Raw genomic sequence first — 16,105 nt, 5'->3', positions numbered from 1 at the left:
TCGCAGATGTAGATATAGCCAGGCTGTTGTACTGTATCCACTGGTCTCTCTTTTAGGAATAGTTGCATTTGTTGCATTTTCAAAAATATATACGTTTTTGGGAGGAGATTTCCACTGAACTACTCATGCCGCCATCTTGGCTCCTCCTTGGTGTCTTTGTTTTTTAAAGGTGGGGGAATAAGATTGCACACTGGACAGAAGTGCCCTGGGCACAGTCCTATGGGCACAGGTGGAGGAGCCCAACCTCCTCAGGGGGACACAGCACCCCCTTTGGGCAGGAGGTCCTGGAGGAAGGCAGAGGGCTGAGAAGGTAAAAATGGGGAACAGCTGGATCCCGGCACCTCCCAGGTATGCCTGTGAGCAATTTGGAAGCAATGGCAATGCAGCCGATGCATGGCTCCTAACAGGATTAGCCAGCTGGATGGGAGGCAGGGAAGCTGGGATGGAGGATGCAGAGTGCAGGATGGACCCATGGACTTCATGCAGCCAGTATGGTGACACTCCAAGTAACCGTTAGGACATGACCACTGCCTGATCAAAGAATACTCACAGTTACTCAGAACAGTTATTAAATACTCATTTGTGTAAGGCCAGATTTTGTCATACTTCAACCAAAACAATATATATCATAACCAACTGAATGCAGAAGCCAATGGGAAAGTCTCGTTGTCTATCAAGCTAGACTTTAAAGATATTTGCAGACAGGTGACAATGCCCCTCCTGCACAAAATGTTATTTTGTGTTTGAAGATACATCTTTCAAAAACAAGTTACTTATGTTAATACAGAATGGGCTTATTGTAAACCAACTAATGAATATCTTAACATTTTCCTAATTTTAATTCCTATTATGGTAAATATCACAGGCTCTAACGCATGAAGACAAAAGCCCTTTGGGCTCTCCAGTAAGTCCGTGAGTACAAAGGGGTCCTGAGACGCTGCACACAGGGCAGCCGGGATGGTGCGGCCCACTGTACCCAAGTGCAGCTTGTCAAAGTGCTCAGCTGGGAAGATGCATATTGATGCTCTCATAATAGGAATGACAAGTCACTGAAGCTTACCTAAGACTGCGTCCTGGGTGGCGCCCTCTGGATCATCCAGGTACACCAAGAGTTCCTTGTACAGGAACTGGACATGACTTTGGTAGAAGGACCTCCCGTCCTCGTTTCTGATACGTGCCAGCCAGGTGACTAAGGCAGAGGAAGCTGCTAGCCTCACGTCACTGGAAACATCATCCAGGCGTTTCAAGAGTTCTAGAAGAGGGGCCAGAATGGGGTGTGAGACAGGGCCCAGGGCAGGAGGCTCAGGCCACACACCCAGTAGGTGCTAGACACCCATGGGGCACTACCCCAGGTCCTGGACACCTGTATCCTGGGGGAACACTCCGTGCACCCAGAGCTCATGTGGGAGGTGCAGGGTGGTGGCTCCTGGTGTACAGGATCCCTTGACCACTTTGGCCAGAGGGTAGACACGTGGACACAGGCTGCAGGAATGTGTCACCTGAGCTTCTCTGCACATTCCCTCACCTGCAAGGGGCCCCAAGATGCTCCCCAATGAGCAGACAGCACAGGATGGTGTCTGCCAGTCCCGCCTGCCACAGGCTCTGGGGACAGAGCTGCAGCCTGGGGACAGCTGCCGCCACCTTCACCAATTGAGCCTCTGGGACCAGACATTCTGCTGCCTGAGACCGAATAGCGATCCTCCCCACAGGTACAAACTTGTGCTGTCAATGAACAGGATTTTATCAAATGCATGCTTGTCTCATGTGATCTACAAGGCCTCTCTAGCCCTGTGGCCAGTGTGTTTTGGTTGGTACTTGTCCCCAGCCAGCCAGCTAGTATGCTGCAGAACAAGGATGTGTTCCTCTATGGCCATTTTCCATGGGCTCAGGCCAACTGTGGACCAATGTGCAGCTAGTTTCCTACTGTGTTCCCATATAAAGGTGGCTCCCGACTCCAGGGCCTGCAAATACACGAGTAATCATTTGAAGTCCCCACTCCTGAGAAATCGCTGACCCGGGCAGGAGGGGGCCTGCTGTGTCTGCATTTGTGCACTTTCATGGAAGGGCTTTCAGGGCCTCAGGTGCCCCTCCCCTAGCCAAGTTGGTGGTAACTCCTCAATATGCCCCTGCACACAGCACAGACTTGGTCCCACAAAATGAGGGCACCACGGAGGAGTCTGCAATCAAATAACCCCATGCTAATTTGCAATAAGTTGGAGGACAAATGCCCAAATATGTGTGATTTTTTTGCAGGCTTTGTTTTAAAAAGTGAGCAAAATCCCAGCTAATCCTAACAGTCAACAAATCACACCAGTTGGACTTGTTCAAAAATGGAACCAGGAAGATTGAGTAGGGATAAATGCTGCTTCAGAAGGAAAAAGAAAAACAAGCTTGAAAGAACCAGTGGGAAAGGGTTTCCCCGAGACTTGTGGAGGTGCTTCCTACTCAGCATCAGCCCACACTTTGAAGTCACATCCGACTTCAGTTCTGGAAACTCCTGTGCCTCACTCTGGAGCTCAGAGCATGGCTGGAGGCCCACGTTGCACTCCCTGTGCCGTCCTCTGCGCCCTGTTCTGAGGGCATCTTTGCAAGGAAGCTTGAGGTTCTGTGAATTGTGTTTCCACAGCATCAGGGACAGCTGTCTGTCCTGGCACAAGTCCTGTGCCCCCTGAGGGTGCACCTCCCCCGACTCACTACCCTGCTCACTGCTGCCGACTCTGCTTCTGCGTGAGATTCACCTGGTGCCGGGGCTCCAAAGAGGCTGTGACCCTGCGTTTCCAGGCACATCACCAGCCTTGTGCCCCACTGGTTCTTACTCAGAGCGCCTGGCCATGGCTCCTGCTTTGAGGGGGGTCCCTCCCACATTACGGGGCTGCACCCCAGCTGCTGGGGGAGCCTGAGCTCCCACCCTGCTTCTGCTGCCCCCATTCTGGTCACAAGATGCCTGCCTTGTTCTTTGTGCTGTGCTGTTTACTCAGGGATGTTTTTCTGTCACTGCCGTGTTTGGCTTCAGCACCAGCTTGACCAAAAGACAAAGTAGCATTTTCTATTTTTCCCATAAAAGAAAACAGCTGCCAGGCAAGTACATACACTTTGGAGAAGAAACATGTCCTACCAGGGTAAATCTTGATGAACTTATCCGGATTAATCACACCACCAGGGGTTTTTAAAAATATGTCAATAATTCGGCATGAAACTAATCGAGTCGTTGGTGAGTCTTCTTCCAGAGTGGTTAGAATTTGAGGCATCAGGGTTTCCTGCACATCTTGTATCTGTGATTGGTAAAAACACATGAGATGGGATTCATGACTGGCGCTGTCCTGGCACTAAGGCTGCAGTTCATTCGTGGTAAGAGATGCAGCTTTGGTACAAATGTAATTAATGGGGTGTGGAATGCCACTTTGACATTTCTATGTAACAAGCAGACTTGAATCTTGATTTTACAATCTAGATAATCTGAACCCTTTTACCTTGGGCCAGCTGATTTCTCAGAAAGTCCATTAGAAAATCCGGTTGAGGCATACATCCTACATAGCTGACTACTTGCTAGCATGAATGGGTATCGTGGGTAGTAAAATCTAGAGACATTTTAATTTAAATCACAGCTGTTCAGTGTGGAGGTGGTGCTCACACGCAGTGACGCCTTCCATGGCGTGAAGGCACCAGTATGAAATAACCTCAGTGTTTTAAAACTGTTTCTATTATTTCCTTAATTCCCTTATTAGCTGGAGATGGGAATAAAAATAGAGCAGAAGGCCCAAGGTCTGTCCAATTTAATTAGCTACTGGTGATTACATTCTTATAAACCTAAGAAACCCCCAAGATGATCAGAGAAGAAGGTGCTTTCTGCAGACCTCCACGTAGCACCTGCTCTTAACACTCCAGCCCCCACGCCCCCATGTATTTTGGAAAGCAGTGTTTTGCCATCCGAAGCCACCCGAGCTCTTATCCCTGAAGAGGTCTGCGAGGGAAATGTAGGGCCTGGGGTGTGCGAGCCCTACCTGCTCGTCTGACAGGACCCTGCTGCTGACAAGCGCCCAGAGGCAGGACACAGCCGCCGTGCGGATGGCTGCAGCCGTCCTCCCTGCATGCCACTGCAGATTGGGGACAAAGATGTCTGTTGTCACTGTGTCCAGGTAGCTGTGAAACTGGCTGGGGTGGAAACATGGGAGAGCATGTCAGCCTGGGAGGGCAAGCCAAATGGGAAGCCCAGCAGAAATGAGACTAGCACAGAGGCCCTCGGCTTCCGTGGGGCAGCTACAGAAAGCCGAGCGGGTGGGCGGCAGGGCAGGGGGCACTCAGGGACTTTGTTCAGGGTGCCCTGCTGCACGAGCACCCCTTTTTCATAAGGGTGGCTCTCCAACCAAGGGGCCATCCTCCCAGACTTGGCACATCCTTGGACACAGCCTGCCCCCAAATCTCTCTTGGGTGCTTCCATCAGACAGTGACCCTTCCTGACTCTCCTGTGTCCAAGGTGGGGACGCCCAATGGCAGAAGCCAGCCCTGCTCAGACCCCTGCACCTGTACCCACCCCTGGGCAGGACCTGCGGAGGCCTGAGGACACTGGTCTGGTGAAGGGCACACAAGACAGAGGAGTCAGCCATGGGCTCCCTTGCAACTGTTCCTATTAAGCAGTTAGATGCTTCCTGATTCTACCACTTTATAACCCTAAGAATCAAAGCCAAGTAGTGTTCTTCTCAATCTGTCCTGCCTGTAGGAATAGGGCTGGAAAAGAAATAATTCCAAGTTGGACGATTCTCTTCTCATGCCAATTTCTTCCCACAAAAACCCTTCAAGTGCAGCTCCTTTTGGGAACTCAGTCCAGCCTCAGCTGCACTCAGCTGGGGTCGGGCCCTTGCTGAGGTGGAGCACAGGTTCGAAGAGTAACAGGCTGGCTGTGCTCACACACCTTAAGGGTCATCTACACAGAGATCTGCTTAATAACTGGATGGCCGCCAGAGCTCTCCTCCATGTGTCTTTATGGTCCCCTTTCAGCCTACAAGTCTTTGCAGGCTGGCAGGAAATAAAGCTTTCTGCAGCCGAGTTGGTGGGCTGGCTAGAGGCCCAATGGCAGTGAGGAGATCCGTGTGACAGGCAGAAAAGTCTGAACAACTCAATTATTTCCACAGGAAACTTCACAACCCAGCAGCACAGGGGTTTCCAGTCCTGACAGACATGTTCCCCGAGGGGATGGGTCCCCATTCGCTCCCAGGCCCTCACTGAGAGGGACCAGCATGTGGGCTCTGCCCACCTCTTGTGTTTGGGTGTTTGGGACATTTTGCCAATTTAACAAAGGAAAACGGCAGGGCCCCAGAGGGGTTGCTCCCCAGAGCAGGACTCAGGACAAGTCTGGGCCCACTGTGGGGAGGGATCCACCCAGGCTGCTTGGAGCTCCCCAGCGTCTCTGTCAAAAATCCTTCGTGTTTTAATGCACCTAAAAGCTCTCTGGGTAACAGAAGAGCTTTGCATGTTTTAACCATCAATGGTGATTCAATTGTTAGGTTTGAAAGGTACCAAAATGCCTTTAGAACTAAGAACAGCTAATCTATAAGCCATTAACAGTTAACATTCTCCAAACCTCCCACCCTGTGAGAGGGCAGCAACGGTGCAGCAGCGACTTCAGTTCAGCGTCCCTTTGCATGGTGCCGGCTGCCCTGACTGCACTGCTCACCGAAAGGGTGGGGAGCCAGGACTGGGGACTCCCACCTCCCACCTGGGACCTCAGGTGGGGTGGTGGACAAGGCGCATGGAGGTGGAGCCACCCACCCTCGGGAGTCCACAGTCTCCTGGGCCGCCAGCAGCACCCTGGACAGGACGGAGAAGAGCTGCAGGCGCATCTGGGGGTCTCGTGCCGGCTGCAGGCAGCTCCTGACCATGGGGATGAGCTGGGGTAGTGCCTCTCCGAGGGCAGGGCCTGGAAGAAAAACGGCAGCTGGTCATCATGCGATGGGGCCAGGCCTGCTACATGCCTCTCCTTTACAGAGGGTGGTATGGTTATCAAAGGAAAGTGAACAAGACATACAACCCCAACTCACTCCAATTGTTCAGCATGTCAACTTTCTATTTTATTTTTCCAAGTTCTTAAAAAAAAATTTGAGCCACAAGTATTTAAAAGATCAACCAAAATGAATTTTCAGAGCATGTAAGGTGTTTAATACTTGGCAGCTATCATGCTTCTCAAACTTGTCACTTGGCGGAGAACTGGACACAACACTCCCTGTGCTATAAAAAGGTTTCACACACAGGTCCTGATATTTAGTACCTGGCAACTCACCAGCTCGTGACTGGAATAAAAGAGTCTCTGGGGGTCTAGACGGGGGCTGTCGCCCACAAGCACACGGGTCATAAAGCACCTCTCCACCCGCCCTGTGCCAACAGGCAGGCTGCGGTGTCCCAGGCCTATAAAGGTGACTCTCAGGCTGCTGTGCTCCGCACCAGTGTGCTTGCTCATAACAAACAAGGGTATGTGCAAAGCACCTAAGCCTTTCATGATGCATTGCCCCACACCTTGGCGTCTGAGCGGTGAGATGAGACATGGGGAGGCAGCCCATTAACCTGGAGCTATGTCTGGGTCTGGGGGAAGAAAAAAAGACAAAAACCAAAGCACAGAAACAGCCATCAGGACAGTGGCCTGTGGGCAGGGTACCTCCAGCACGGGTGAGTGCCAGGTCTTTGCTCAGACCCTCTGAGGCTTATTTTCTTTTAATATTGCATAGAAGACACCTGGACACCTGCCCTCAGAGGAGGGCGGTGAGAGTGCTTGGTAGTGACCATCAGGCCATCAAGCCGCTCCGCTCACAATGGGAAATGGAGAAAACGCACAAACATGAGGGAGGCATCAAGTCCAGAGAGCACCTTGCTGCCCCTCCCGCAAACACTGTCAACCTGAGCATGTTTCCTGCTGGGAAGTGAAGACATCATTTTTAACACTTAAGGTCTGTGTTAAAACAAACACTCCCTAATTAAAACAAGGAGAAAAAACTCAAGACTGCAGGGCATTTGTTGATAGTTATGGCATATTTGAGTGTAGGAAATGCCCTCCACAGCAAGCCTGGCTCCAGGGTCCTCGTCTCTGGGCCCCAGGCCTTGCCCTCGGCCCACCTTCCTAGCACCGTCTGAGCTGGGCATGTCCTTTATGGGACACTTCTGTTCCAGTGGCAAGGTGGCCTGAGGGTGGGAGGTGCCTCACCCAGAGGGCCTCCCGGGAGCCCGGATCTGGGGGCCTTGGAGGCAGGTGTGGAGGGAGGACCTGCTCCCCACATGGGCTGGGCAGGTCCCATGTCCTCAGGACACCCAGGCTGGCTGCATTTCTGGAGTCTCTTGCCTCTTTGGCTTTTTCTACATTTTCACACATTGGAATTAAGACATGAGTTCCAGCTTAAACAGAGAAGAGAGTGCAACACCCACTTTGAAGGCCTGTTGTTGATGGGCTGCTGGGGTTTTGAAGCAGACCACATGGTACCAAGAATGTTAAAAAAACAGAACCCCAAACTGGCACTTAACTGCAGGCCCCTTGCCCCTGTGGAGTGTGGACCTGGGCCCGCGGCCGTCTCCCCATGCACGCTGTGTCCCCTGTGCTGCCATAACCCTGATGACAACCGCTCTCAGTGTTGGGGCATTTCTGCCATGGGAGCATCGCTGTGTTGCTAACTCCCTGTGAGGTGCTGGGGCCACTTCTAGACTCTGCTGCTCAACTGACCTGCTGAGTGCAGCTGGGAACACAGCCTTCTCCACAGTGGGGACGCCTCCCCCAGTACAGTCACAAATCTCCTGCTGGATAAATGGCTATATACCCAGTGGTAATGCCTGCAGCTCAATAAACTGCTTCCCGGCAGATGGGCTCCTCACAGTGCTGCCAGCAGTGCCCATGGCTTGCAGCCTGGCAACACCAAGCACACGCTCTGTGTGCCTAACCCGACAAACAAGTGGCACCCCACGTGTTCATCTATGTTTCCCACTCTGCTTCTACTTCGTGCGGCTCGCCCTGTCCCCTCCCTGAGGACGTTCCCTTTGTCTCTGCCTTTTTTCTTCTCTTGGTCTCAAATGTCAAGAGTCAAGGCTGTGACTCCACTAGAGCCCCCATCCACCCAAAGCTTAGGAGGTCATGTCTCTGTATGTTTAAAATGTTTTATAATTACTTTTGCAAACAAGGGATTCAAGAATTTTACTTAGGGAAAAACTTAAATCTTTTTTTATGCTCATTATAGAAAACTTGGTAATATGGGAAGCAGAAATCATATACTCCCAGAACACTGTGTCTGAGACCCAGTGGTAGACTTGTATTGAAATTTTACATGTGTGCACACAGGGACTCCGAAGAAAGAGCTGGGATCACTGAGTTATTACCCAGTGGTTTAAAAGTTTTAAAACCAGCTCTTGCTGCTTAACATCACGTTGCCAACACTGTCCTGTCTGGCGGTGCAGATGTGAGAAGTGGGCCCAAAGGGCTTGTTTTCCGAGCTGCCCATCAGTTACACCAGCAGGCTGTAAAGTGCCACCAGGACCAGCAGGTGGCAGGGCGTCTGCTGTAGGAGCAGTGAGCTCGAGACTGTGGGAAAGACTGGAGCAATCTCCAGTCAAAATGAAACGGTTTGGGTAACATTCAGCAAAAATGCAAAACTAAATTGTTAATTTAAATCCCTACAACAAAGAACACAACAGGCCCCACCAAGAGGCACGTGGGGCAGGGGCAGGGCAGGCTCTGGTGGCTGCTGGGTCCCGTTCAGCATCCTGCTGCGTGATCTGGGCTAGTAGTTCAGACTCCATGCCCTCAGCTTCCTCTGCGGCCGCATGAACAGCTGGGAGGACACGACGGCTGGTTTGCAGAGCGGTCAGATCAGTGTCTGGTACGAGGTGCTGAGCAGTGCTCATAACTGCCTATGTTTTTCTTCTCAAATTTGGGAACACAGCTCTGCATACAACTGAATGAGTACAATTCTGAATTGTTTCCCATGGTCGCACATAGCATTGGGGTCACTAAAATGAGCCACTTTTAGGTCCTGGGCAACCTCTGACCATGATGATTAATCAGTGTAGCGCCCAGAGGCCACATGTTCCTACTCAGTGTATTACACCTTAAACAACCAAGAGGGTACAAGCGGGAGGGCAGAGCCAGAAGGTGCTGAGGAGGTCTGCAGCTTGCAGAGAAAAAGTGTTTTCTTGAATTTAAATGAAGAAAAACTTACTTGACAAGCTTATACCCACCTGGGAACATACAGGATACCTGTAATAAACCACAGTGGTTTCTTCCATGCAAGCCTCACTGAAGTTTTGAAGCATGCACTCTACGTGTGTAACACTGTTCATGTCAGGAAAACACCTGCATGCAGAGGCTTATGGGGAGCTGACCTAGTGGCTGACATCTCTGAGGGGTGGGGGTGAAGTACACCTGTTGCCACACTCAAAACACCCACTTGCTTGGAAGCGCTAAGTTCTATAGCAACGTTTAGAGGTACCTAGAGAACACAGGCTGCGAAAGGGGCCAAGAGCAACATAACAGTCTTCAATATGGTGCTCTCAGCATTATTAAAGGTAAAGGTTTTGTTCCTGAAAATGCTCGTTCCCCATGGGTGGGAGAGGCTGGGCTGCCTGCAGTGAGGCATGGCTGGTCCTGCCAGAAGCCTCTCAGCCTGAGGGGCGCCAGTGCTGGGGGCTCACCTGAGCGGATGACAACCTCGCAGAACTGCAGGAGCTCTGCGGAGTGGGAGGTCCAGTTGGGCTGCGATGTGGCCAGCCACTCCAGGAGTGCACCCGTGTGCTCACTGTACAGGTCTCGGGTGCTGTTGATGTCCTGGGCTGCAGCCAGTGCGGCTGTGGCTTCCTGAACCTGGAAGTGCAAGACCCAGGCTGGAACAATCCTGTTAGGGCTCTAAAGCCAGACTGGAGCCCCACCTTCACATCGGGGGTGGTGGTGATCCCACCACACATGGCCAGCTGCTAAAGCCAGGCACCCAGTGGCAGGTCGGGGGCTGGGAAGCGGGATATAAGCTTTGACTTCCATTTGCATTGCATCCACGCTGCTGGGCAGCAGACAAGTGAGTGTCCATGAAGACACCGAGCAGCAGGGCTTGACCTTGTACACCCCAGGCACCGCCCCTACACAGCGGGGCTGGGGTCCAACGGGGCAGCAGGCCACTTCAAGGGACAAGATGGAACAGACTCAGACTGTGTCCACCTAAGACCATCCTGTGTCCTCCCAGCCCAGCCTTCTGCCACTCTGGGACAGAGGGCAAGGAGCGACCCCAGCTCCTTCTGGCCCCTTCTTTTCTCCTCTGGGTTTAGAATGGAAGGTACCTGAGACTCTGGTCAGCAGCCTGGTGGCCTGGGCCTGCTCTGCAGACTCACCTGTGGTCCTGCTGCCCGCTTCCCAACCCTGCCACTCCCGGGCATAGGCTGGCTTCTGCTGCTACCAGTTACGGCCCGCATTACAGGCTGCCCACTAAGCCTTTGGAAGGTGGTTTTTGAAGAGATAAAGCACAGTTTGGGGTGGTCCTGAGAAAAGATGGGGAGGGCAGTGGGCTTCCTCCCATTCCAGGTGGATCCAGAGATATGTGCCTCAGGGCTGTGGAGACAGGCAGCCGGGGAAGGAAAACCGCGGTCTCCACTCCTGGAGCCGAGACACCAGGTCTCCAGTGATTCTCGGCTGGGCGCACCGTGAGCCTAAGTGCAGAGCCAACGCAACAGAAGCAACTTTGAAGGGCTGGCCTGGCGCTGAGTGGGAAAGTCAAGGCAATATTTTCTCCCCAGGCCTTGGCCTACACACTTTAACTACACAGGCAAGTGCTGTGGCGTGTGGCAAGTGAGGCCTTGTTTCTGGTGTTTCTCTGCACCAGACTCGAGACCCAGTCATCATCTTCACTCTGAGAGACTGAAGTAAACAGGCATTGGCAGGAATCTAAGATTCTTGTGCCCCCTAAGGCCACCTCACCAGTGACTTGTCCCCATTTGGAATTCTTAAGTTGGGTGTGCCCGCAGCTGGGAGGTTAGCATTTGATGACGGCTCCACTCTGTTTGGGGATGAGGGCCTTCCCAGGCACAAGCTGTTCTACCTGTGGAAAAGCCATCTGCACCCTCACCTTATCGCCCAGGCCTGGGGCACGCGAGAGCGCTGCCACGCTCACCAGCACCTCCAGGAGCTGCAGGCTGCATGTCCTGCAGCCCTCTCGGCCCACGGACACCAGGGCCTGCACGCAGAGTAGCAGGTGCTCGCCGAAGATGTGCTGTAAGAGAGAAGGGAGCTCTGTCACCGTCTGCTGGGCCACCACCTCCCCACCCCTGCCCTGATGTCATGAGGCAGAAGCCCCAGATTCAAGCACACCAGCCTTAGGAGGGGCTTCTTCAGATAGCAGGGAAAGCTGAACTCAGGCTGCAAATTGAGGAATTCTCATTAATTTTGTTAAACGCTAAATGGGAGGAATGGAGTAAGCATGATGACGTTGCTGGGTGACAGGCACAGGGAGGCTCCCTCTGCTACTCCTATTTCTGTGCATTTTGTACTCTTCTCACGGCACCTCTGATGGGTTTGCTTCATGTGTGTTCCAAACAGGACAGAATGAATCAGGACGGTGGTTGTGTATGTAATTCATGAGCGATGTAAACAAGTATACATATGTTATATTGGAGGTATTTGCTTTAGCTTTGCTAATGGGGGTGTGAGTTAAAAAAAAAACTTAGTGATTTTTTTGTTAGATAATTGGTTCTAGATTCTGAATCAGTTCTAAAATTCCACGGTTCACTCACAGTGGTATAAATCATGGAAGTTTAAACAAAAAAAATGCACACGGGATCACAGGGGCTTGATTCTTGGGTCTGCAGAGCCCTCACCTCCGGAGTGCAGACCTCACCGACCCTGAGCAGGTGGCCAGGAGCGCCAGGTTCCCAACTCCCATGAGTAGTCAGATGGTGTTTTAATGCAAATCCTACTTTTCCCACAGCCCAATTTCTTTTACACCTAGGTTGATTAATTGATTTGTTTGAGGATATGATTTTGGCTAATTTCTGAGATGGTCTCTCATATATACTTAAGGAACTATTCTGTTTTCAATTAAAGTACAAAGGAATTCACTCAAGGCACATAGCACTATTAGCTTCTGTTGAGCTGTCTCATGACTGTGGGAACCCAGGGCTAACGGCTGGCACCATCTGCTTTTCCCGATGCACACATGGCACTGTCTGAGGAAATCAGGCCTTCACACTCACAGGTTTCTTTATATTTAACCACATCTACACACACACCCCTGAGAAAGAGAAGACACAGTGGGAAACGATACTTAGTCTCTCCTGAAACAAGGTCACCAGATCGCCTAAACTTGGAGAAGGGCTGGAGGGTTTCAATTTCAGTAATGGCGACGGGGGGCCTGCTCCCCTGGTTTCCTCTGAGCAGGAATAAATGAGTTACCTGTCATTGAGCCATTTGCTCCCTTCCGTTACCTGTCACTTGGCAAACGTTTCAAAGAGGACCGAGTTTCCTCAGCTAGTCCCCAGGTGCGCTGCCTGGCCAGACACACCTGGGCAAGCACCTGCCATGGAGCCCAGGTCCCTAGATCAGAGGGGTGGGTGAGTGTCTGTCTGTCTGTCTCAGGGCAGACTCGCAGCCGGACACATCCTCAGTACTCCTTGTTTTGTTTAACAGAGGAGTTTTTCATTTCAGTTTGTTCCTGAAAGACGTTCACAGCCTATTTTTGTAGCTCCTGGAGAGCAACTGCAGGAAACACAGACACAGCCGGCCTCAGGCGACTCGCGGCAGGACAGTGCACTGCTTCCTGACTTCCCCAAATTTACTAATGCCTGTGGTTGATTTTATGGAAGTAAATGACAAAACAGACAAGTGTGTGCATATTTTACGCATTTTTTTGATACGTCTAGATCACACACCCTGCCCGTCTCTGCGCCCAGCTAGTTCAGCCCCACCTCCCGCCCTGTCCCGCTCTTACATCCTCAGCCCCGTGGCAGATGTGGGCCTGGGCCAGCTCTGTGGCGAGGGCCTGCAGGTGCGGTTGGAGGGCGCCCCTTGGGCAGCCTCGGATGGCAGAGGTCAGGACCTGGAGGCCGGGGCAGGAGGGCGACTTCCTCAGAGCGGACAGGATCAGCCTCAGGAACACTTCTGGGCTGACGAAGGTGCCGATCAGCTCCGCGGACCTGGCACACTGTGGGCACAGGGACACTGAGGGGCAGCCCGTGACCATGCCACAGCTGCTATCCCCAGAAATGGCCCTGCGCAGCAGCCCTTCAGGGACCAGGCGCATCCCATCATGGGGACAGCTTGTCGGAGGCGCTCTGGCTGGCGGCCTCGGGGCAGTGTGGGCCTGGCGTGGAGGGCTGTGCCCCGGGGTCCTCGCCGCACATGCCTCACTGCACCTGGTTGTCTGCACTCATGTTGACACTTCTCGGCCACAAGAAGGGGCCGGTGGACGGGCCCACCTCGGCTTTGGCCTCCGGGCAAGGGAAGGAAGCTGTCTCCAAGGACACGGCAGTCCAGCCTGCCTAGTCTCAGCGATCTCATCACTGGGCAGTCTCAAGCGCACCAGGCTGCTGTGCAGGCCCCATGTGCAGCCAGAGACTTCTGCAGGGGGGCTGTCAGTCAGAGGAGTGTGAGTGGCCAAGCCCAGCAGTCACGTCCCAAGGGTAAACTGCGGCGCTCACCTGCACCTCTGGTCACAGGGGTGGGAAGGCTATCTGACCAGGGAGGGCCCTGGCCGCCTATGGATGTGGCTTCGAGGCCGAGCCCGTGTGGATGGCCTTGTGTACGATCCACACACACCTGGTCACCTAACAGCACGCATGGATTGTGCCCTCATGTACAGGGTCATGACAACAGAGCCATTCGCGTGCACATGCTTCAAGAGAAGTCACGATGAGGCAGTGGCTTGGCACCCGTGAAGATTAATCTTAAGTGCCACTCTTTACGGGCACAGCAGACAGACCACTGGTTGCAGGGCTGGCTGGGGGTAGGGCTCGGAGACAGAAAGACCCAGTGGAGGTCCTGGGCGAGAGGACCTTCTCTGCCTTCCTGCAGCGGCACTCCTGACCTGCGTACCTCACGGGTGCCCTTACAGCCTGCTGGCCACTGCGCAGCGCGGTGGGAGGACTCACACTGCTGAGCACAGCCTGCTCCTCGTCGGCACAGGCCCGGAGCAGGGTCCTCAGGACCACCTCCAGGTGCTGCGTGGCATGGTCTTCTGCGTGGAGCAGCAGGAGGGCCAGCAGCTGCGCTGCCTTCACGCGGGTCCCCGCCACCCAGTCGGTGATATCATGGCAGACGGCAGGAAGGATCTTGGAGAGGTTTCTGAAGACCAGCTCCCGACAGCCCAATGCTGGCCGACTCTCTAGGTTAAAAAGATCAAGAACAGGCGATGGGACTCAGGATGAAACCTCAGCGACCCGTGTGGAAGTTATCATGGTGTGTTCCTTCCTGAAGGCGCACCTACAGGCTTCCCCGAGACCTCAGAGGCTCAAAGCCACCCTCAAGGCAGACAGGCGACCATGGACTCCTAATCTGCTCAGACTTTTCACAGCAGTGTCATGGTGACATATCACACACACCAGCACTATGTGGTGAGTGCCGCATGGACCTGCCTGCTGCTGTTGCTGCACTGAGACAAACGTACCCTGCCTGTTTGCCACCCGTGGGACCTCTGCATGCGTCACACCACCCCCGGCCCCGGGCAGCCTCAAGTCTGCTTCCTGGCACTACAGACGAGCTGCATTTTCTAGGATCTGGACGTGGAGCTGTCCAGCACATCTCCTGTCATCAGGCCCCGTGCGCTCTGCAGGGTGACTGAGGTCGGCATGCTCACGTTCCTTTATGTCTGTAAGCAGCACTAGCCTGACAGTCGGGCACATTCTGCTTAGCCATTCACCTGCTGGCAGATGCAGACTTTACTCTGGGGTGGGCTCTGGGTACGGCCATGAGGAGCATTCACGGGTAAGCGTGGGTGGGCACCACTCTTCACTTCTCTCAGGAAGGGCCCGGGGCGCGAGTCTGGGTCACACGGTAGGCACAGTTACCGTTTTAAGAAACTGCCAATAGGTATTCCCACCCAATGGATGCCCCCACCAGGTGTGCAGGAGACCCCCAGTGCCTCCCCGTCCTCGGTATGGTCGGCCTTAAAGCTCCTCCAGGAGGGCACAAGGTGCTTCCTTGGGGGTCAGAAACGTGGGCCAGTGGCTTGCAGCATCTCTTCATGCACTTATCTGCTGTCTGTGTCTTGTTCTGTGATGTGTCCTTTCAAATCTTCCTTTTGCACAGTAAAAAAGGGGGAGTTTTGTTTTAGTACTTTAGAGTTTGGGGCATTCTCTCCAGATACACATCCCTGTATGTGATTTGCAAATACTTTCTGTGGCTTGTTGTTCCATTCTCCTGACTTCTTCCAAAGAGCAGAAGTTTCTATTTCGATGAAGCCCAATTAATCAGTCCATCCTTTCAGGGGCATGCTCATGCTGCCGTGTGGGACACCTTGCTGACCAGCTCACAAGGGCTTTGTCCTCCAGGTTTACAGTTCTAAGTTTCACATTTAGGTCCATGGTGCATTTTGGGTTAACTTCCGTAAATCATATAAGAAATGGATCTGAATTCACTTCTCTGCATATCCAATTATTCCAGCACCACTGTTGAAAGACCTCTGTTCTCACTGGAATGTCCTTAAGCCTCTGTCAAAAACCAGCTGCCCATGGATGTGCACTTGTCCCCGGCCTCCTCCCTCCTCACCCACCTGCCCAACCAGCCTTATGCTGGTGTTGCACGGTCCTCAGTCCTGCTCTCCCAGCCCCCAGACCTGTTCTCACAGCCCCCTGGCCCTGGTCTCACAGGGACTAAGAGTGTATGTATTTTTTTATTTGCGTTTACTATCATTGGCCTAACAGTCTAAGGCTCAGACACCAAATAGGTTGTAGTGAACACAAGGCTGAGTTTAACCACTAGGTTCACAAGGGGAATTCAAACAACTAGCACCTCCAGTTTCCATGGCAGTAACTTCCAAAATCATCAGTTTGATAGAATCAAACCTCTCTCCCTCTCAGTGTGTGTGCATCTCAGAGGGCTTTCACATGAATATAGAAACAGAGGAAACAGAACTTGAAGTACAAACAAAATAATCTTATCCTGAAA

General features: G+C 52.7%; 1 protein-coding gene across 1 annotated transcript in view; it reads right to left on the bottom strand.

Moving 5' to 3' along the window:
* DNAAF5 (dynein axonemal assembly factor 5) overlaps positions 1-16,105 on the bottom strand; it is a 45,762-nt gene that overhangs the window by 15,034 nt on the left and 14,623 nt on the right. The window contains exons 5-12 of the mRNA XM_037008945.2: positions 14,092-14,324; positions 12,933-13,145; positions 11,076-11,219; positions 9,658-9,826; positions 5,767-5,914; positions 4,002-4,152; positions 3,116-3,272; positions 1,061-1,252 (exon numbers count right to left, since the gene is read on the bottom strand). Coding sequence (XP_036864840.2) covers positions 1,061-1,252; positions 3,116-3,272; positions 4,002-4,152; positions 5,767-5,914; positions 9,658-9,826; positions 11,076-11,219; positions 12,933-13,145; positions 14,092-14,324 — 1,407 coding nt within the window. The remainder of the gene's footprint in view (positions 1-1,060; positions 1,253-3,115; positions 3,273-4,001; positions 4,153-5,766; positions 5,915-9,657; positions 9,827-11,075; positions 11,220-12,932; positions 13,146-14,091; positions 14,325-16,105) is intronic.

This window comes from Manis javanica, chromosome 10 (genome assembly GCF_040802235.1).
Source record: "Manis javanica isolate MJ-LG chromosome 10, MJ_LKY, whole genome shotgun sequence".
NCBI lineage: Eukaryota > Metazoa > Chordata > Mammalia > Pholidota > Manidae > Manis > Manis javanica.
Note: the sequence above shows the minus strand (reverse complement) of the source record. Positions and strands in the feature narration are given on the sequence as shown.